We start from the raw sequence: 23,750 nt of genomic DNA, 5'->3' as shown, positions 1-23,750 counted from the left end.
CGTTTATGCATCAGATATGGGTTACATTAAATATACACATTCTACATAATACTACCTTCAGATACTTTAAAGTCTTTAAAGTATATTTGTGTAAACTGTTGTATTCCTTTTAGAAATCCTGATTTAAATGTTACCTACGCCATCAACTATTATTTTATTCTAAGAACTAAGGGATACTGCTAACAATGTTTAATTTTCTGCCACCTAAAACTAAATCTTAATCATCAATGGGTTGTGTCATTATTGTTTTAATTCCTTGCAAATGCATGTTCATGTAAGAAATAGCGATGCTTTCTTTTCAGAACTGTTCAAACTATTATACATTCATATTTTAAATTCTATGATGTCCAACTTTGTACACTTGCATTTATAATTTTTTGTTATGCTTTTCAGTCAACATCTTGTATAATAATTTAGAATTGAGGTCCTATTTATAAAAATACGTATAACTATGACTAGATTGGTTCTAAAGAATAAGTTTCTAATGTTACTCTTGGTTTTGTCATCATCTGCCTAGTAAGGCAATATGAGTATTATTTTAAAGATGTTAGATTGTGTTTTCTTTTAAACCAGGACAATAAATTCTGTACAGTGAATGCTGTTAACGTATTAATGAAAACTATTGTAAAACACTGAAAATTATTTTCTACTATTTCCTTATTTTTACTAGTATTGTAGTTAGAATTTTATCAGTAATTTTATCTACTTTGCTGCTTCTTTGCTGTTGGCATTTGGGAGGGAAAGCAAGAAGCAAATGTCCATTGCACCCGGATTCTCTGGAGTTAAAGCATTGTACAGCACAACAATAGTCCCATAAACCCGTGTCCACGGCAACTTTTATTGCCCATCTACACTAATCCCATTTGCTTGCAATGTGTCTCAATCATTAAATGACTTGTCTATACAAGTGCTTGCCTAAATGCCTCTTAAACATTATGATTGTATCTGATTCCACCATCTGCTCTAGCAGCATCTAATGTCACAAGTGATAGGAGCAGAATTAGACTATTCTGACCATCAAGTCTACTCTGCCATTCAATCATGGATGATCAATCTCTCCCTCCTAACCCTAGTACCCTGCCTTCTCAACATAACCCCCTGACACCTTCCAGATATAAATCATCCTCAGTTTGAGAAAAACAAACTTTCCCCCTCAGATCCCCTTTGAAACTCCTCTCACTTCAAACCTGTCGCTTGAAGAGGTTCACGTGTTGTATAAACACTCAGTTTAATATTTAAACGATACAGCTCAACAATTAGTACAAAAGGGCAAGGTGTGTGTGTTAACGTGTTGACTGTGAAGAGAAGTCTAGCTCCGTCGTCCGCTGCACCCCGCCAGCTGTACACCCAATTCGGCGTTGATTGGTCGGCCCAAATCACGCCAGGTCCACGCGAGTGCTCGAGCCCGACGAACGAAAGTTCGAGACCAAAGTGGCTCGGCCCGCCATATGACCCTCCCCCCAGAACCGGAGTGATGGAGGCGGTTAGGCTGTCAAGTTAGGCGACCTGATCTTGTGTACGTGTCCCCTGTGTTCGGGGTTGCAGCTGGTTGAGTTGATGGCGGGTTTGGTCATGATGGTGGACGCCCTCTGCGACGGGGTTGTGCCACCTGCACTGGTTGGTCAATGTCCAAGTGTGCCGGCTTAAGACGGTCCACGGAGACAGTCTCGTGTCTGCCGCTCATGTCGATGATGAAAGCTGTGGCGTCGTATTGCAGTACTCTGAAGGGTCCCTCGTAAGGCTTTTGCAGTGGTGTATGGTGTGAATCTCGGCGAAGGAAGTCCTGGCAGTTCTGGAGGTTGGCAACCTGCAGAACTGGCAGTCCTGGAGGTTGGGTGGGACGTACGTGGTAGTGAGACCGTGTCGGGATGTTGGGACTGGAGAAAGCGTGCCTAGCTTCTCACGGAGGCGCGTCAGCATGATCATGGGCGGTTCTTGATGTCCACACGCCGCCGGGATGAAATCCCCTGGGACCGTAAGCGGGGCGCCGTACACCAGCTCAGCCGAGGAAGTTGCCAGGTCCTCATTTGGGGCAGTGTGTATACCTAGCATGACCCATGGCAATTCGTCCATCCAGTCTGGGCCCGTGAGCCGTGCCGTGAGGGATGCCTTCATGTGCCGGTGAAAACGTTCCACTAGGCTGTTTGCTTGCGGGCGGTAGGCCGTTGTGTAGTGCTGCTTAGTGCCAAGCAGCCAGGCGATTGCTGACCTCAACTCGTGGGTGAACTGCACACCTCTGTCGGAGGAGATGTCCGCCGGCACGCCAAAGCGGGCAATCCAGTGAGCGATGAGGCAATATGCACAGGTCGCAGTGGATGTATCTGAGAGCGGGATGGCTTCCGGCCATCTTGTGAATCTGTCCACGATGGTGAAGAGGTGGGTGACACGTCTGGATGGGGGCAGCGGTCCAACGAAACACCGATGTGTTAGGGCGAAGTTCTGCAGCGGCGCTTTGATGCCTCGCTGAATCTTGGGGGTTTGACGGGATGCACGCCCTGGCTCAGTTGCTGACCTGTTTGCGCAACACATGCCACATGAACTTGGCTGCCATCAGTGCCTTTGTTGTCTGGATAGAAGGGTGAGCTAGGCCGTGAACCATGTCGAAAATCCGGCGGCGCCAGGCAGCGGGGATGATGGGTCTTGGCTGTCCCGTAGACACGTCGCAGAGGAGTGTGGTGTCAGCGGGCCCGAATTGCACATCCTCCAACAGCAGGCCTGAGATGGCGGTGTGATAGGCAAGCATCGTCTCGTTGGGCGGCCGCCACGGCCGTGCAGTCGACACGTGGGGCCAGAGCGTGGATGGCATTGATGGCGGTGCGGGATAATGCATCTGCGACCCGGTTGTTCTTGCCTGCGATGTGCTGGATGCAAGTCGTGTATTCTGAGATGTAGGTCAGGTGGCGCTGCTGTCGGGCTGACCAAAGCTCAGACACTTTGACAAAGGCAAGTGTGAGTGGCTTGTGGTCGCTGAAAGCTGTGAAATCCCTGCCCTCGAGAAAGCAGCGGAAATGCCGGATGGCCAGGTAGAGAGCGAGGAGCTCCCGGTCGAAAGTGCTGTATTTCTGCTCGGGGGCTCTCGGGTGACGACTGAAAAAGGCCAGGGGCTGCCAGCTCCCATTGATCAGTTGTTCCAGCACTCCGCCCACGGCTGTGCCAGATGCACCGATGTGAGAGCTGTTGGTGCGTTGGCCTGTGGATGTATCAGCATCGTTGCCTTTGTCAGCGCCTCCTTGGCGTTGTCAAACGCGGTCCTGGCCGCGTCGTCCCAAACTAGCTCTTTCGGCTTGTGGGCCAGGGGCTTGAACAGTGGTTGCTGGCACGAAGCGGTGGTAGAAGTTGACCATGCCGACAAATTCTGGGAGTCCCTTCACAGTATAGTTTGGCAAATTTGTGAATGGCCTCAACCTTGGTCGGGAGCGGGACTGCTCCGTGCTGGTTGATGTGGTGGCCGGGGAAGTTGATGGAAGTGAGGCCAAACTGACACTTGGCCAGGTTGATGGCAAGGCCATGCTCGTTGAGCCTCTGGCAGAGCTGCCGGAGGTGTGCGCGGTGTTCCTGGCGAGAGCGGCCGGCGACGAGGATGTAATTGAGGTAGATGAACACGAAGTCCAACCCACTGCCCACCGTGTCCATGAGCCGCTGGAAAGTTTGGGCGGCGTTCTTGAAGCCGAAAGGCATGCGTAGGAACTCAAAAGAGCCCGAACGGGGTGATGAGGGCCGTCTTGGGGATGTAGTCTGGGTGGAGCAGAATCTGATGGTAGCTGCGTACCAGGTCGATTTTGGAAAATACCTTGTCACCATCCAGGTTTGCCGTGAAGTCCTGGATTTGGGGGACAGGGTACCGGTCGGCTGTTGTGACTTCGTTGAGACGGCAGTCGTCCCACAGGGTCTCCAGCCCCCAGACACTTTGGGAACCATGTGAAGTGTGGATGCCCACGGGCTGTCTGAGTGGCGCACTATGCCCGTTTCCTCCATCTTCCGGAACTCGTCTTTGGCCAGTTGGAGTTTGTCGGGGGGCAGCCTGCGTGCACGTGCATGGAGTGGAGGTCCAGTGGTGGGGATATGGTGCTTCACCTCACACTTGGAGCTGGCCGTTGTGAAATGGGGAGTTATGATGTCGAGGAAATCGGCCAAGATCCTGGCATACTCATTGTTGGAGAAGGTCACCGAGCTGAGGTGGGGCGCAGTCAATTCGGCATGGTGCAAGGTGATTGACTCGAACGTCTCAGAATTAACGAGACGTTGTCCTTTCATGTCGACCAGGAGGGAGTGCGCCTGGAGGAAGTCAGCGCCCAGCAGCGGTTGTGAGACGTCAGCGATGGTAAAGGTCTACTTGAAGCGACAGGAGTTGAAGTTGAGGGGATCGTGCAGACCCCGAATGTTCTGATGTTGCTGCTGTTGCCGGCGGTCAGGGGAAAGCCCCTGCTTTCCGGAACGAGTGGCGGTGCCCGAGGGGAGCAAAACACTGACCTCCGCTTCCGTGACAACGAGAAAACGCCACCCAGAATGACGATCCCAGGTGTAGAGGAGGTGATGTATTTGGCCGGCCACAGCTGGTGTGTCTCAGCCTGCCACACTCTCTTGTTTTTGATACCCCATATCTTGGTATCTCTACTTCCTCTTTGCCTCTTATAATTTTATTATCTCTTATCAGGTCACCCTTCAGCCTCCTTTGTTCCAAGCAAAACCAGCACAGTTATCCATTCTTTCCCCAGAACTGAATTTTTCCATTCTAGTGGGTTTCTCTGCTGCATTCTTTCTAGTCCATTTGCATCCTCCTGTGGTGTGGTGGCCAAAACCGCACAGAATGCTCCGAAGTACTGACTAACCAATATTTTATAAAACTGCAACAATAGAACTTTGCAGTGTGTACCCCAAGGATCTTTGTTTATCAACTCTCCATAAGTACCCTATCATTTACTTTATATGTCTTAATTGATCAATAGATAATTACATTGATAAAATTTAATAACAATTTAAGCTGCTTTAATAAAAAGGATAAGCAAAGTGATACCAATTATACATCATAGCGTGCCTTTTAAAAAAGCAATAAATAACAGCTATGTTATATAGATTATTATTATAATGTAAAATAATTTTCATTTTAGAAATGTTTAGCCACTAATGTGATTAAAGTAAACATTTGAATTGAATAATTGGGCTGATGCTGTTATTGTGAATATTATTGTACGACTGCACAGCTCTAATTAATATAATCTGGTGCCGTTTATTCAAAATTGATTCTTTGTAGATTTGTTGCTTATGTAATGATTAATAGGTTTAATTTACTGGAGATGGAAATGGAGAATTTAATTTGTATTCCTAACTTTGTTATTCTTTAAAATCTTGCAGGAAGTTGCTTTCAAGTGACAGAAATCCCCCTATTGATGAATTAATAAATTCTGGTATCTTACCAGTGCTAGTCCAATGTCTTGAGAGAGATGACAAGTAAGTGTTGAACAATAGCAGTCTTCATTGTTTACTTTTCATTGAAAGTTGCTGAAGGCACAGAAACAAGCCATTCACCCAACCAGTCCATGCTGACTTATTTTTCCACTGTCGAGCCCTCACCCACCTTTCCTTAGGCTAATCTTATTAAAGTAACCCTTCATTAACATCTCCCATTGAGTCAGTAAAGGAATGGCTATTGCTAAGAGGATTTTAAACACTGTATTACTGTGAGACATGCAATTTGTGTTACTGCTATGAAACAATAACAGTGATGATATCTTGAGATGTTATTTTTGTTGTAAAACTGATTGATAATGCATATGGATCTTTTTGCTAATGAGGTTTGACTTAGCTATATTCTAAATTTTGAAGATTTATATTCACCAGTTGTAGAGCAAAGACAGTTATTTTCTACAGCATATAGGGATGTCTACTGCTGATGTTTGCTTCAGTGAAGAATACACAGAAATAAATAATCCATTTTATATGGACCAGTTGATTTTTTTCTCTATTTCCAGAGTTTTTTGCTGCATGTTGTTATGCTCTAGTTTATGGAGTGAAAAATCCCCGCTTTGTAAAAATTACAATTGAGCAGATATTCACATGCTCAGTACCCTGTGAACACTGGTGTTTATTATTAGAATTTGTTCTCTTTTTGTGACCTTTGATCTCATTATAATTTGTACTCTACCCCTTTGATTTCATAATGTGTTACTGAAAGTCTGATAAACCAAGACATTAAAAAAATCGGGTGAGACATGGGTGGATTTCTCTGCTGTGAAGTCGCTAGGGTAGAAGACCATCATTGTGCACATCTCTTGATCATGCCTTCTTGTTGATGGCTTACACCAAATCTGACAGAGACAAAAGTAACCTTCAGATCAAATCATTGTGTATTTCAGAACAGCGTAATAGTTTATTTTCATTATTATGTCTACTATTGCCAACAAATATTAGTTTGGGGGGGGGGATTAGATTTTTAGGTTTCAAAGCAAAATTCAAGTATAGATTTGATTAGTTGTGATTGAAAACTTGATATACTGTAATTGATTTTTGATGTTGAATTATGTGTTGAACTGAGACTGCAGCATTCTCTTGAATGCATGACAACAGTGAGGAATGGTTGTACTAATTAATTAACTATTGCTGGGAACTTGATTCACATTGCTATTAACTCAGCCAAGCAGGTATCATTTATATTAACGTTTCTATATTGATTGTTAGACAAGTGGAACCATATTATGTGTGACATTGCACAGATGCATCAGCATACTATAAGTCTGCTGGGTCAAAACAATTAAAGCTCAACTTAACCAAACACAATCACATCCAAATTGAATCTAGCTTGAGCACGACATACACAGTTAGATCCAGTTAATTTTGGGTCAAACAGCCAGGCTCTTAAGTGACGACCTGTGGCTCTGGCTTGGGACTCTTAACAGCGGCAACTTTCATTTAACTTAGCTTCCTGCCACCAGACCATTACTCCTTTCTGTCTGCCCAACTCAAGGTCCATCTCTCAGCCTTGGTTCCTTTGCATTTCTTCCTGACTTGTCAATGTTTGGAGCTCCCCACCTAGGATACAGCATTATCGCCACCACCCAGAAATGAAGTAATACTGGAACACTTTTTATTCCTCGAGAGTCCATTCAGTGGATCTGATCCAAGCTCATTGACTCAATTTTCTTCTCAAAGCAGTCCCGAGCTGAACCTGACACATGTAGTAGGCTCTTAGTGTCATAGAGTCATACTCTATGGAAACAGATCCTTCAGCCTGACTTGTCCATTTAAGCACGTCCCTTTTAAATGCTGTTATAGTTCTTGCTTCAACTACCTCCTCTGGCAGCTCGTCCACCTTCTGAACGAAACAGTTTCATAGAAAACGTAGAAAATAGGTGCAGGAGGATGCCATTCGGCCCTTTGAGCCAGCACCACCATTCATTGTGATCATGGCTGATCGTCCCCAATCAATAACCCGTGCCTGCCTTCTCCCCATATCCCTTGATTCCACTAGCACCTAGAGCTCTATCTAACGCTCTCTTAAATCCATCCAGTGATTTGGCCTCCACTGCCCTCTGTGGCAGGGAATACCACAAATTCACAACTCTCTGGGTGAAAAGTTTTTTTCTCACCTCAGTCTTAAATGGCCTCCCCTTTATTCTAAGACTGTGGCCCCTGGTTCTGGACTCGCCCAACATTGGGAACATTTTTCCTGCATCTAGCTTGTCCAGTCCATTTATAATTTTACATGTTTCTATAAGATCCATCCCTCATCCTTCGAAACTCCAGTGAATACAAGCCTAATCTTTTCAATTTTTCCTCATATGACAGTCCCGCCAACCCAGGGATCAATCTCGTGAACCTACACTGCACTGCCTCAATCTCAAGGATGTCCTTCCTCAAATTTCCTATCACGTTCCTAATGAACCTTTCCTCTCTCACCTTAAACCTATGTCCTCTGGTTCTTGATTGCCCTGCTCTGGGTAAAAGAGTATGTGTATTCACCATATTTATTTCCCTGATGATTGTATGCACCTCGAAGATCACCTCTCAGCCTCCTGTGCTCCTAGCCTGCCAGACCCACAAGTCCCCCATATATCCTGGCAATCTTTTCGGCACTCTTTCCATCTTAATAATATCCTTTTTATGACAGGGTGACCAAAACTGAACACAGTACTCCCAAGTGTGACCTCACCAACGTCTTATACAACTGTAACATAATTTCCCAACTTCTATACTCAGTGCCCTGACTGATAGAGAGTAATGTACCAACACGCTTCTTGACCACCCTCTTGTTGGCCTTGGATTATGTAGTCAGACTCCACTGGGCAGAACAATCAAGTTGCAACCAGAAATATAATTCTTGGTAGATTTCTCATTCCAGTATAGTGAAACCATCATTAAAGCCTGATGCAGTGAAACTGTCATTAAAGCCTGTACAATTATGCTTTTCAAAGATTTGATGTATGTGATTTGTCACAATAGAATTATGTATGCTTATTGATATTGCAGCCCATCCCTTCAATTTGAAGCTGCTTGGGCATTGACTAATATAGCATCTGGGACTTCTGCACAAACTCAAGCAGTGGTTGAAGCAAGTAAGTAACAAAGCCAATAAATTGGAGATATTCAGCTACTGGCAATTTATCAATTGTTTTGTATTTGTTAATTTATTCCTATTGGAAAATAATGTGGAAATACTATGAAATATAAATAGCAAATTTAAAATATTTTTTCTAAGTACACTTAGATCAACTAGAAGATTTTAGATCAATTAGCTTCCAATGCATGAATAATTTGACTTTTTGATTTGATTTGTGAAAGCATTGTGATTACATAGACTGCATTTCTTTGGCATGCCGTCAGTGAACGTGTAATAGACACAATCTGATATATGTTTCAGGTGAGAAGGGCAAGTAATAAATATGGAAAATATTCATTTAAATGTACATATTATTTATTTTGTATAATTATCAATGTCGTGGAGTCAAACAGCACAGAAACAGTCTCTTCAGCCTAACTTGCCCAAGCAGACCAAAATACCCCATCTGCACGAGTCACACTTGCTCGTGATTGGCCCATATCTCTCTCAACCTTTCCCATCCATGTACCTGTCCAAATGTCTTTTAAATGTTGCTATAGTGCCTGCCTCAATTACCTCCTCTGGCCGCTTGTTCCATATACCCACCATTCTCTGAGTGAAAAAGTTGCACCTCAGGTTTGTTTTAAATCTTCCCCTTCTCACCTGAAACATATATCCTCTTGTGTTGGTTCCCTTACTCTGGGTAAAAGACTCTGTGCATTCATGTGGTCTTATACAAGATCACCTCTCAGCCTCCTACACTCCAAGGAATGAAGTCCTTACCTGCCCAACTCCTCCATATAGCTCAAGTCTTGGCAACATCCTCATAAATCTTCTCTGCACTCTTTCCAGCTTAACAACATCCTTCCTATAGCAGAGTGACCAAAACTAAACACAATACTCCAAATACGGCCTCACCGACATCTTGTACAACTATAAAATAACATCACAACTTCTATACTCGATACCCTGACTGATGAAAGCCAATGTACCGAAAGTCTTCTCCACCCTATCTATCTGTGATGCCATTTTCAGGGACCTATGGACCTGTATTCCTAGATCCCTCTGCTCTACAACACTCCACAGGGCTCTGCGAATGTTCCATACTGTGAAGGACCTTTTGCCCTGGTTTGACTTCCCAAAACCTCACACTTAACTGCATTAAACTCCTCAGCCTACTTGCTCAAATGATCAAGATCCTGCTGTAATTTTTGATAACTATCTTTGCTATCTACGATACCACCCATTTTTGTGTCATCTGCAAACTTACTATTCATGCCTTCTACGTTCTCATCCAAATTGTTTATATAAACCACAAACAGCCATGGGGCCAGCACAGATCCCCAGGGCACACCTCCAGTTACAGGCCTATAGTCAGAAAAATAACCTTTCACCATTACCATCTGCTTCTTTCCATAAGCCAATCCTCTAAAGATGTTAGCCTCACTGGTCTATAGTTCCCAGGCATTCCCTTGCAGTTCTTCTTAAGTAGAGACACAACCTTAGCCACCCTCCAGTCTTGTGGCACCTCACTCGTACCTAATGATGATTCATATATCATCTGATATGATTCATATTTTGTATATCTTGGCCAATTTCTCTAGCTTCCCACAGATGTAGCTAATCAGGCCAAATATCTGTGATCAGGCAAAATGTCTTGGTTTATTTTTGCAAAGAATGGATTGTACAGATAAGTTTTATTTTTTTGAATTGTAAATAATTATATGTCTTCAGATTTAGCATTTGTCCTATATGTAGCATGACAACACTGAGTCCAAGTCTCCGATGCTTTCTGTGGCTGTGACAAAGATGCATTTTTTCCCTTTCTTTTCTCATCATAACATCATAACAAATCCAGTGCTGTCTTTTTTAATCCACCTTCAGTTGGACTTCCTTAACGTCAAAAGAGCTGATAAAGTTTTCTCTCAAGTTTTCTGCACCAAACCTGTGACACGTGCCATTTTCCTCCAGCATTACTGATAGCTGTACTTGCCAGCAGTTTCTTCAGTTCTGCAATCAATTCCACATGCCACTTGCACTTGCATTTAACTTGTACTTTTCAGTTATGGCAAATAAGCAAATCAACTAAACTTATGTGAGAAGGCATTTAGAGGAGTGTCTGAAAATCTATCTGAAAATATTAGAGATTTTTGTTGCTATAGAGAGTGGAGTAAAATTTTGGGATGTAGCTAGATGGATTTCACAGTTAGGATGGTATAAAACATTGATTACTGTTGTAGGTCAAAAAGGGCAGGATCGATGAGAAAGTAGAATAAGATTGGGTGATATTTGTGGTATTTAGAAATCGAAGAATAGCAATGAGAATAATGGAGAAACTGAATCTGAAAGGGAAGCAAAGATATTAGTGAAAGGTTGAATTTAGTGGTTTCAGTGGGTAGACTGTTGGGTTCATCGCTTGAATTAAAATAAATAGTGACAGAATGTAGCAGAGGTAAGAGCAATGGTTTTCATCTGTTCAGGACAAGGAACTTTTACCATATTCATTCATGGCTGGATATCTGAGGGAAGGCAGATGCTCATAAAGTTGACAGAGTTAATAGAATTTTCTTTTTTGTTGATTGATTGATTGATTGAAAGATACTACATGGAAACAGGCCTTTCAGCCCACCGAGTCTTTAGCAATCATCAATCACATGTTTACATTAGTCCTATGTTATCTCACTTTCATAATCTCTCCCTGAAATCTAGGGACAAATAGAGGCCAATTACCCTGCAAACATGTCTACAAGTGTGTCTTTAGGATGTAGGTGGAAACCAAAGCACCCGGAAGAAATCCACGCGGTCACAGAAAGAATATGCACAGACAGGACCCAAAATCAGGATCAAATGCGAGTGTCTGGCATTATGAGGCGACAGCTCTACAAGCTGCACCACTTTGCCGCGCAAGGGGTTACATTTTAAATGGGGTTACATTTCGTCCTCCCCATTTGTAGAAGAACTGGCTCGGTGTGTCTTTACCGTAATTATTTTTTATTTTCTCCATTTTAGCAGAGATCAGACAGCTGAGATTGTCAGCAATATAAAACCAGCATTAAAAAACGCTTTTGACATCCCTTTATAATGTAACATTGTCAGTAATCTATAGGAATAATCAAAGTTAAACCAAATTAATTTTGTTATGCAGTACAGTTATTACATAATACTTTTAATTTACCATTATTTCCTCGGCCTTGTAGTGTATAGATATAATTGAAAAAGAGAAAGTCTTTAACTGTACATTTTATTTTCCTTATAATTAAACTAACGGGATTATACAGATCTTGAATTTCTCTCTTTATACCATCAAAGCCTGGGAAATAGTTTGCTGATTTATTCCTCCGCTGAATGGAAAGAAGATGGTAATTTTGACGTAAAGTGCAGATTTGTTAAAGAAATGGTATTGTGACATTCAAAACAAATGCTATAAATAGAACTGCTAATTTATCTGCATTTTAGTTTTTATCCCATATATGGTGCAATCGCTGGATTAACACCGTGAAAAGAAGGAAGCTAATGTATTGTCTTTTGTTTCTAGATGCTGTACCACTCTTCCTCCGATTACTTCACTCCCCTCATCAGAATGTTTGTGAACAAGCAGTTTGGGCTCTAGGAAACATCATAGGTTTGTAATGCTGGAAAGCCTTCTCCATGCGTTGGAAACGCGTGGGGATTGTCACATTGTTAAATAGATGTATTAAGTGCAAATGCCAAGAAGTTATGCTAAATTAAAAAATTTACTTTTAAGTTCCCATTTCTTTGCACTATGAAATAGTTTATTGTTTTGGAGAGGGTGCCATGGAAATGTATTAGAATAGTGTCAGGGATGAGTAATGTACAGGAATGTGTGAAAGTGTAATTGTTTACAGAGTAGATGCAGTTAAGGTAAGATTTAACAGAAATACTCTTAATTTTGAGAGATTTTGGAAGGAGTATGTTAGAAGAAACATTTCCACTGATTAATCGTGGTTTTAAGGTATTTGACAAAAATAAATATGGGGAGATATGTTTTAGTGAAGACTGCACTTCTGGAAGTGTGGTGAAAGTATAGCCACCAGAAAGTAAGCCAGGACTAGTGCAAACATAATACATTCAAAATGTTAGTACAGGTGTCCATGGCTTTCTCCTTTAGTATGAAATTATCTTCTTGAGCTGCTGTGCACAACGTTTTGAACAAGCCACCAAATAGTCATATTTTTGTTTTCAACTGTTTTAATGAGTTGTTGCATCAGCATTTCCATCAAACTGTTGTACATGCAACAGCCACAGCATTGCTCCTTTCATCTAACTTTCTAGGTTCATCTCTAATGCAAGCCCTTTCATTTCCACTTCTTTAGGTGATGGTCCTCGGTGTAGAGACTACGTCATCTCACTGGGAGTTGTTAAACCTCTTCTGTCCTTCATCAATCCCTCCATTCCCATCACTTTCCTTCGTAACGTCACATGGGTTATAGTTAACCTCTGCAGAAATAAGGATCCGCCACCACCAATGGAGACTGTTCAGGAGGTAAAGAGATTGGACTGACTTTGGTTTTTGAGTGAAAATACCTTGTACTTTTGGCCGGCACAAAATTTCTTTAAAGTCATTTACCAAAAGGCATATTTCTTTGTGCCATTATGAATTTTCATTATCACAGACCTGCAAATATGGCAAATATACAAATGTGAGCAAATCCTTGTTGTAAAGAATGCATATCATTAAAGTTATTTGCCTGTATTGACGAGGGGTGTTGAGGTCAGCTTAGCACTAAAAATGAGTAAACAGCAAAATAATTACTTCTTGCTTCCAATGAAGGCACGCCATTTTGAAGGCTGTTTAAGATTTTCTTGATGTTCTACCCAAATAAGAGTCCTCACTGAACTTTGTAAATTTAGGTGCATGTCAAATCTTTGGAATAGTGAAAATAAGTTGTTGGTTCTGTTAATATAAATGGTTTTAAGTAGTTATCCATGTTTTGCTTAATTAGAGTAGGAATAGTGCTTTATTTCAGGCAAGCTTGAGAATGACAGCATACCATATACTCGTAATCAACAAATGTGAATATTTGCATTTATAAAGTCAAAAGTCATTTTACTGCATTTACTGTTGTAATATAGATATGGAGTAACTAAGTTGCACATAAGAGCCTGTGGTAACAATGTGTTAAAAGACCCAATAATAATTTTCTGTTGCTATGAGTTAATGGATCAATATTGTTCAAGGCAAAACCACACCGGTTCTTTGGAAAATCGTGTGCAATACTTTTGCATCTAAGAGGACATGCAGAATCAGTCTATCATTTCAGCTGATATATAGTACCTCTTACATTGCAAATATCAAACAGTACAGCACTGAAATATTGGGTTACATCATGTGTTCAGTCTCTGACCTAAGCTTCTAAGTTCATAAGTTTTAAGAGCAGAATAACGCCATTTAGCCCATCAAGTCTACTCCACCATTCAATCGTGGCCGCTCTATCTTTCCCTCTCAACTAGGACACACATTCTTTTGGTGGAATCAACATTCTTCACTGTGGTGGAAGGCAATAACATTCAGTCAGTCCTCCTTTGTTCATCCGTGGTCATGGCCATGAACCCTCCGCAGTCGCCGCTACGGACGGCCAGATGTGCAGCCCCACTCGTCGGGATGCTCGAAACTTTGACGTCGGGACGGACGGAAACTCCATGGCTTGGAGGTCCCAAATCGGCCATTTCCTACCGGTGACCGGGGCTTCACAATGTTATAGGCTGCAGGCCGGAGGTCGGAGCTCATCTTCTGGCGACACCCGGCAAGGGATCGCCCGGCTCTGCGATGGAATGTCCACGCAGCGCCCGCTGCAGAAGCTCTGGGCCCGACTCCGGGAGAAGCCGCACTAATCCAAGCTGTTAGGCCGCGAGGGTGGGCGAAAATGTGATTAGGAGAAAAGTCGCATTCCACCGAGGTAAATGACTAACCTTGTTAGTCACTTACCTCGTAGTTTCCCCCTATTCCCGCTCCCACCCCCCCACACCAAAACACACTTTTAGACATACTAAAAACAAAAAAAAGTCGAAAGGCTGGCGAGGTTGCCGGCTCGCGGCGCCACCTGTCGAATCACCTTTGCTACCACTTCTGATGGCAGTGGCGAGTGGAGTACCGCAAGGCTCGGAATTGGGGCCGCAACTGTTTACCATATATATTAATGATTTGGAAGAGGGAATTAGGAGCAACACTAGCAAGTTTGCGGATGACTCAAAGCTGGGTGGCATTGTGAACTGTGAAGAGGATGTTAGGAGGTTGCAGGGTGACCTGGACAGGTTTAGTGAATGGGCAGACGTGTGGCACATGCAGTATAATATAGATACATGTGAGGTTATCCACTTTGGCGGCAAAAATAAGGGGGCAGATTATTATCTCAATGGAGTTAGGTTAGATAAGGGGGAGGTGCAGCGAGACCTGGGTGTCCTTGTACACCAGTCACTGAAAGTCGGCGTGCAGGTACAGCAGGTAGTGAAGAAAGCTAATAGAATGTTGTCCTTCATAACAAGAGGATTTCAGTATAGGAGTAAAGAGATTCTGCTACAGTTGTAGAGGGCTCTGGTAAGACCACATCTGGAACAGTTTTGGTCTCCTAATTTGAGGAAGGACATCCTTGTGATTGAAGCAGTGCAGCGTAGGTTCACTAGATTGATCCCTGGGATGGCGGGACTGTCATATGAGGAAAGATTGAAAAGACTAGGCTTGTATTCACTGGGGTTTAGAAGGATGAGGGGGATCTTATAGAAACATAAAATTATAAAAGGACTGGACAAGCTAGAGGCAGGAAAAATGTTCCCAATGTTGGGCGAGTCCAGAACCAGGGGCCACAATCTTAGAATAAAGGGGAGGCCATTTAAGACTGAGGTGAGAAAAAACCTTTTCACCCAGAGAGTTGTAGATTTGTGGAATTCCCTGCCTCAGAGGGCAGTGGAGGCCAAATCACTGGATGTATTTAAGAGAGAGTTAGATAGAGCTCTAGGGGCTAGTGGAATCATGGGATATCGGGAGAAGGCAGGCACGTGTTATTGATTGGGGACGATCAGCCATGATCACAATGAATGACGGTGCTGGCTCGAAGGGCCGATTAGCCTCCTCCTGCACCTATTTTCTATGTTTTCTATGATCACCAATTATTACCTCTAACTCATTCATGGAAAATGGAAATGTAGCATTTATTGCCAGTTCCAAGTTGCAATTGTGAAATTTGTGAAATTTGTGAAGAACCAACTTCTTCGATTACTGCAGACCATGTGGTGAAGACATAATTTTGTGAAGTCAACTCTCTGGTTCACTCATCCCTTTCCACCCAAACCATTCCCTCACCAGGAACATTCCCCTGCAACCACAGGTCCTTATACCATCTCTCGCGACTCCATCCAGGGACCGTGACAATTCTTTCAGATGAAACAGATATTCACTTGTATCTACTCCAGCCTCAACTACCTTGGCCCAAGCGATCTTCTGGTTGCCAAACGTTTTAACTCCCTTTCCCATTCTCATACTGACTTTTCTGCCCTGGGCTTCTTCTACTGTCAGAGTGAGGCCACATGCAAATTGGAGGAAGAGCACCTCATATTTTGCTTAGGCGGATTACAACCCAACGGTATGAACGTTGATTTCTCTAATTTCAAGTAATCTTTGCATTCCCGATCTCCCTTCCTCCTCACTCACCCTAGTCATCCTACTGGTTTCCCCGTTCACATCCCTGTATCCTTTATCACCTCTTCCCCAGCCAACAATGTACCATTATGAGCTCCACCCTTTCTTGATCATCAGTTTCCGGCCCTGATTTGTTCTGGCCTTCTTGTGCCTCCAGCCCCTCCCCCCCCCCCCCCCCCCCTCCTCCCCCACCCTTGTCTACTTTCAGTCTGCAGAAGGGTTCTACCCGAAACATCACCTGTTCCTTTTCGCCAGAGATACTGCCTGATATGTTGTTGCTCCAGCACTGTGTCTTTATCCCTGAGAAGTATAATTATTGGCCTCTGGACTTAATGAAATATGTATTTTGAAGTTGATTTGGTATGAGCCTTTGGGTACGAGGATGTGAATTTTATTATAAAAAGTGCCGTTTGAGGATACAAATGAATTTGTTCTTGAAGATGTTCAATTTTTTGATTAGATTTACATATCCAGGCAAGTGTAATCCAGTCAGACCCCTGACACCTACCTTGAGATAGTGGAAGGCTTTGGAGAGTTTGAGGTGAATCACTCTGCAGAAGTTTTGAATCAGTACTCTTCAGTATTCCAGCTGCTATTAGTCTTTGCCGAAAGAACAACCCTTATTTTTCTCATGCTCTTAGCCTTTGCTTAATGCAACACTGAGTCATTTCTTGAAAATCAGGCAAAATAACTCTGATTAGCTGAAGATTTACATTTGTGATAGCGAGGCCTCAGAAAGAGTTTGAGATGTCATCTGTTTGATACATAATCTAAGATATGGAAGTTGGAGGAGGCCTTTTGGTGCCAGATCTTTCTGTCCAATGTTGCTGATTATTTTTTTCTACCTTGCTGCTATTTTCCTGTACTAATCCTATATCTTCATTACTTAAAAATCTAATAAGTTGTCTCGCATATACTTAGCAACTGAGCTTCAAAACAGGCTGTGTAGCAAATTCTAAATTCTCGATGACGAAACTTCATCTCATCTCCATCCTGAATAATCGAGGCCGATTTTTAATTCTGGAATTCCCGATCTGTGGAATGTTATTGACTCATCTACTCTGTCACAACATTGAGGATATTGTTTGTTGTAATGAGATCATCTCTCATTCTTCTGAAGCTGACCAATACATCGACTCTGCCTGTTGACAAACCCATTATCCCAAGATTCACTGGTGTATGCACTGTGTTGCAAGTTTGCATACCGAGGACCGATCCTGTGCAGTGTTGCAGATACGGTCTCACCAGGACATTATATAACAAGAGCCAGACATGTCTACGCTTGACCTCTTATATTGGAGGTCAACACATAATTCCCAATTGCTATTTGTACCTGCATATTAACTAAGTGATTAGTTTCCAAGGGCATTCGGGTCCCTCTGAACACCAAAATTATTTGCTTTGTGATCATTTTAAAACACGCGCTGTGTTTCTATTTTGGCTGGGGATGGTTGTAAACACTTCAGTTTTGCCTTTTGCACTCGATGATGGTGATATTCATGGATCCTCCTTCCTGTTTGTTGGATAAATATTCACCGGGCCTAAACTGTTACAACTGGCTGTGCCAAGACAGCAGAACGCTAGGGGATTCCCTAGCTCTAGAGCGTGTTATTTCTGTATCTCATGCAGGTTGTCTTATGTTGCCATTTTTGGGTTGTCCTCTAGCATGCACATTTACACTTTTAATTGATCTAAGCTTGTCCCCTGCTTTATAGATAATAGGTGCAGGAGTAGGCCATTCGGCCCTTCGAGCCAGCACCGCCATTCAATGTGATCAAGGCTGATCATCCCCAATCAGTACCCCGTTCCTGCCTTCTCCCCATATCCCCTGATTCCGCTATTTTTAAGAGCCCTATCTAGCTCTCTCTTGAAAGCATCCAGAGAACCCGCCTCCACTGCCCTCTGAGGCAGAGAATTTCCACAGACTCACCAATCTCTGTGAGAAAAAGTGATTCCTCGCCCCATTCTAAATGGCTTACTCCTTATTCTTAAACTGTGGCCCCTGGTTCTGGACTCCACCAACATCGGGAACATGTTTCCTGCCTCTAGCGTGTCCAAACCCTTAACAATCTTATATGTCTCAATGAGATATCCTCTCATCCTTCTAAACTCCAGAGTGTTCAAGCCCAGCTGCTCCATTCTCTCAGCATATAACAGTCCCACCATCCCGGGAATTAACCTTGTAAACCTACGTTGTACTCCCTCAATAGCAAGAATGTCCTTCCTCAAATTAGGGGACCAAAACTGTACACAATACTCCAGGTGTGGTCTCACTAGGGCTCTGTACAACTCCAGAAGGACCTCTTTGTTCTTATATTCCATTCCTCTTGTTATAAAGGCCAACGTGCCATTCACTTTCTTCACTGCCTGCTGTACCTGCATGCTTACTTTCATAGACTGATGTACAAGGACCGCCAGATCCCGTTGTACTTCCCCTTTTCCCAACTTGATGCCATTTAGATAGTAATCTGCCTTCCTGTTTTTGCTACCAAAGTGGATAACCTCACATTTATCTGCATTAAACTTCATCTGCCATGCATCTGCCCACTCCCCCAACCTGTCCAAGTCACCCTGCACTCTCATTCACACTGCCACCCAGCTTTGTGTCATCTGCAAATTTGCTAATGTTACTTTGAATCCCTTCATCCAAATCATTGATGTATATTGTAAATAGCTGCGGTCCCAGCACCGAGCCTTGCGATACCCCACTAGTCACTGCCTGCCATTCTGAAAGGGACCCGTTAATCCCTACTCTTTGTTTCCTGCCTGCCAACCACTTCTCTATCCATGTCAGCACTCTACCCCCAATACCATGTGCCCTAATTTTGCCCACTAATCTCCTATGTGGGACCTTATCAAATGCTTTCTGAAAGTCCAGGTACACTACAGCCACCGGCTCTCCCTTGTCCATTTTCCTAGTTACATCTTCAAAAAATTCCAGATTAGTCGAGCATGATTTCCCCTTCGTAAATCCATGCTGACTCGGACTGATCCTGTTACTGCTAACCAAATGTTTGGCTATCTCATCTTTTATAATTGACTCCAGCATCTTCCCCACCACCGATGTCAGGCTAACTGGCCTTTAATTCCCTGTTTTCTCTCTCCTGCCTTTCTTAAAAAGTGGGATAACATTAGCTACCCTCCAATCCACAGGAACTGATCCTGAGTCAATAGAACATTGGAAAATTATCACCAATGCATCCACGATTTCTAGAGCCACTTCCTTAAGTACACTGGGATACAGACCACCAGGCCTTGGGGATTTATCAGCCTTCAGTCCCATCAGTCTATCCAACACCATTTCCTGCCTAATGTGGATTTCCTTCAGTTCCTCCGTCACCCCAGATCCTCTGGCCACTACTATATCAGGAAGATTGTTTGTGTCCTCCTTAGTGAAGACGGATCCAAAGTACCTGTTCAACTCATCTGCCATTTCCTTGTTCATCATAATAAATTCACTTTTTCGGTCTTCAAGGGTACAACTTTGGTCTTAACTAATTTTTTCCTCTTCACATACCTAAAGAAGCTTTTACTATCCTGCTTTATATTTTTGGCTAGCTTACCTTTGTACCTCATCTTTTCTCTCCGTATTGTCTTTTTGGTTATCTTCTGTTGTTCTTTATGGCTTTGATGGTGATGCTAGTGAGGGGAATGCTGGGCTAAGGATTTACAGATTGTGATGGATTGCTACTGGCAATGGCCTTTAGAGTTTTATAGATGTCCTGGCTTGAAATGCTATATCTCTTGTGCATCAATCTCATTCAGTATGTGATCACCTGCCCCCACATAATGTAATGGTGGATATCTCCACAAGGACAGTGTAGCGTACATTCCAGGGAAAGTTGATGGACAAAAGTATTTGCAGCCAATAGATAGATCGGGGCAGATCGGGGCAAGGATTTCCTGGTGATATTCTCAAAATCTACTGCAGGTATTTTCTGGCATCGTGACATGGCGAGCTGTGGTTATCAATTCAAATGCAATTATTTTGCGAGAATGCTGCCTTAATCCTAAATCACTGAATATCTACTTGACCTGTGTTATTTTAATATTTGTTTTCTTACACTGAAAATTGTTGCATTTGCTAATAAAACCATCCAAATCCCATTTTCGTTGTTGACTGGAAATAATATCTCAGTTTATCAGCATGTATGTAAAGAGTTGATGGACAGATATAACTCTGTAACTATCAGCAGAAGTACCATTGTTGTAATTTCTTGCCAACATAGTGAAATCTCCCCATCTCCTTTCAAGGCCTCTGATTCAACTGCCTTGTCCACTACCACATTAATCAAAAGCTTCTACCTTTGTAACATCCAACAATTGCATTTGTGCCTGATGCCACCTGTTACTGAAACAATCGTTATTTAGCTATTCCTCTTTGATGACTTCCCATTTTCCAAGTTAGGCTGTTTCAGTGTATTGTAAATTCTGCAGGCCGCTGCCATCTAATCAGCTGAAGCCCTCACCACGCCACTTGCCATGGACTCCCTCCTTCAGAGTCTCTTCACGGAGGCCTTGTGCACCACCCATGTTCCTATGGCCATAAGGCTCCCCAGTGTCTTGGGGGCCCCCAGTGCTCTCATGACCTTATCCCTCATTCCTGTGCTTTCAAGTTATCTCCGCACCCTCTGTATGTTTCCCCGCACCCCCCGCCCCCCCCACCTTACCACCTGACCACCTGCTCACACCTGCAGGTTGGTCCCAACCCAGCTCCTATACCCTGAGATGATTCTCCCCCCACCAGCTTTCTGCGGCCTCATTCATTCCCCACCTCTTGTTCCGCCAGCCCTCACCTCAAATCCCCCCTTCCATACCCGCACCACCATCTTCAAAATCTCCAATACCATCCCAGATGTTGTGTTCCCTCCTTAACCTCTTGGATTCCCCCTCCCACTCCGGTCTGTGGTTCCCCAACTCACACCCTTGAATTTCCCTTCCGAAGTACTTTCCCTCAAACCTCCCCTCCGCCCAAGCCTTTCTTTTAATCTTCCTTCAACTCCTTCTAAATACATGTCATTTAAACATCCTAGCATCTATTATTTGCTGCCTTGTCATCTCTTGCCTTCCCACCTTGGTTAAATATATCATTTTTGGCATTGATCACAAATTATTTATTGGTTATTTGTTCAACTAAAATGTCAACTCTCTGAAAAATGTCCAATTGTGTAAAACCTTAGGAAATATTTCCAAAGAGATACAATATGACTAATTCTGCTTATACATGTTGTAACTGATGTTGCACAGGTTTATTTTATGCTGTTTAATTTAGTCTAAGAAGTAAAACATCTAATGTATCGTTCCTTTTTCCCTACAGATTCTACCGGCATTATGTGTGTTGATATACCACACAGACATTAATGTAAGTGATACAAAGACGCAACAGGGTAAATTTTCAGCCTTTTGGGAACATGTATTCTCAGATTTGATTAATTTTAATACAAGCAGGATTTTACATGCAATTCGACTCCTCATTGTTTCATGACATTTGAACACGAGACCTTTGATCTGCGAATGCACATTTTGTATCAGGCGGGAATTCCAAATTGCATCAAGTGGCCTGAACATCTACATTTGTAGGAAGTATCATGAACTGAGCTCAAACTCAGGGTTTCAGAGTTTGAGCTACAACTGGTGTTGCTGCGTTTCATCAGTGGCGCTCAAATGTTTTGTGGATAAGACTATTCAGCAGGTAGTCTCACGATTCAACAGCAGGTAGAGACGGGATGGATTGATAGTTGTGGAAAAAAGACTGGTAGTTTGAGAGCAAGGGCATCTTGCTCTCTGGCCATCATTAGGTTTGGAGCAATGATGGAGCAAATATGTGTTGTCTTGCTCTACAGCTAGCACAGTTGTACAGGAAGGGAGCAGGAAGATCAAGAAGCAACAGTAATAGATAATTCTATAGTTAACCCAGTATCTGTGGCTGCAGAAATTACAGTACATTGCCTTCATCGTTCCAAGATGAAAGCAGCAGAATTATTTTAAGGGGAAAGGTGAACAGAGATTGTGATTCATAACCATAGCAAAAGCAGGCTTTTTGAAAGTGCAGATACATCACATCCACTGACTCGAAAATGGGAGGTGATCCTCCAGGTAGATTTTTAGGAAAAAAACTTTTATTATAAATATAATATTACTTTGAGCCACATGTTAGTTACTACTAAGCTAGAAGAATCTTGCAGATGTATGCATAGCTAGAAATATAGTGCAGGAAGGAGGGCTTTAGATTTCTGTGCCTTTGTAGTTATTTCTGAGGGGAATGCGGCTTTTAGGGAAAGATGGGTTAAATCTCATCAGGAGCAGTGTGCTTATTGGCAAGTTTCCTCATGTTGTTTTGGAGGGTTTTAAACTCGTTGGGCAGGAGAATTCGCATTTTTCTGGTTAGCAAAATGTAATGATTTACTTGCCACAGTAATCTGTGCTGGAACTACGTTTTTAAAATTTTTATACAAATAATTACATAGAAAAATAGATGTAGGATGAGGCCCTTCGGCCCTTCGAGCCAGCACCGCCATTTAATATGATCATGGGTAATCATCTAAAATCAGTACCCCGTTCCTGCTTTTTCCCCATATCACTTGATTCCTTTAGCCTTAAGAGCTAAATCTAACTTATTTTTTATTTTTATCAAAATCTTTTTTATTTAGTTTTCAAGACATAACAAAGTGCAAAGTTGTCCATTTGTTACAGACAGAGTGTACGAAAAGAATAAATAAAAAACTTATGCCAACATATAACAAGACAACAACAATAAAATAAAAACGAGATACCAAAAATAATCCCTACCCAGTCACTGCCAGTGAGCATATGCAAATATCAGCCTGTCACAACAATAATCCACGATAAGTGAATGGGTAGACTGTTAAGCTGTTAAACTGTACTTGATGATCAAACATTTACAAAGCATTTAAAAAAGGTCCCCACGCTTTCTTAAACCTTCCCTTTGAATGTTGAAGTGAGTACCTGATTTTCTCAAGCAGGACATGATATCTGTCAGCCATTGTGTATGAGTGGGCGGGGTAGGATCCGTCCACCTAAGCAGGATTGTTTGCCGAGCCAGAAGAGAAGCAAAAGATATAGTGCAGTGTTTATCTGCAGTTAATCTAACCACCTCACCAGTGAGCGATTAGTGGCTTTGGTTCCAATTTGATGTTTAACACCTGGGATAATGTATAAAAGACCTCTAGCCAGAACTTGTTAAGGCTGGGGCATGACCAATACATATGGATAAGAGAGGCTTCAGAAATTTAACACAGTGGACTAACCTCAGGGTAAATAGTAGATAATTTGGCTTTTGAGATATGAGCCCTATGTACCACTTTGAATTGGATCAGGCAGTGACGAGCAAATAGAGAGGTGGAATTAACCAATTTAAGAATGGAACTCCAAGTATCTTCCGAGAGAGAGAAGCCCAAGACTTCCTCCCATGCTGCCTTGAGATTGTCCCATGCGCCTTAGATCCAACATCCTGCCATGTAATGCTGAGACAAGTCTATTCTGAGATGGGTTTAAAGAAAGAACTGTATCAACAAGGGTCGTGTATGTTGGTATAGAAGATCT

The 23,750-nt window shown here is 42.7% G+C and overlaps 1 protein-coding gene across 1 annotated transcript in view; it reads left to right on the top strand.

Moving 5' to 3' along the window:
- Nucleotides 1–23,750, top strand: part of kpna3 (karyopherin subunit alpha 3) — a 94,801-nt gene that overhangs the window by 35,761 nt on the left and 35,290 nt on the right. The window contains exons 6-10 of the mRNA XM_033032807.1: nucleotides 5,353–5,448; nucleotides 8,464–8,549; nucleotides 12,069–12,155; nucleotides 12,868–13,037; nucleotides 21,505–21,549. Coding sequence (XP_032888698.1) covers nucleotides 5,353–5,448; nucleotides 8,464–8,549; nucleotides 12,069–12,155; nucleotides 12,868–13,037; nucleotides 21,505–21,549 — 484 coding nt within the window. The remainder of the gene's footprint in view (nucleotides 1–5,352; nucleotides 5,449–8,463; nucleotides 8,550–12,068; nucleotides 12,156–12,867; nucleotides 13,038–21,504; nucleotides 21,550–23,750) is intronic.

The sequence above is a fragment of the Amblyraja radiata genome, chromosome 14 (assembly GCF_010909765.2).
Source record: "Amblyraja radiata isolate CabotCenter1 chromosome 14, sAmbRad1.1.pri, whole genome shotgun sequence".
Taxonomy (NCBI): Eukaryota; Metazoa; Chordata; class Chondrichthyes; order Rajiformes; family Rajidae; genus Amblyraja; species Amblyraja radiata.
The sequence above is the reverse complement of the archived record's forward strand: the minus strand, read 5'-3'. Positions and strand labels throughout refer to the sequence as shown.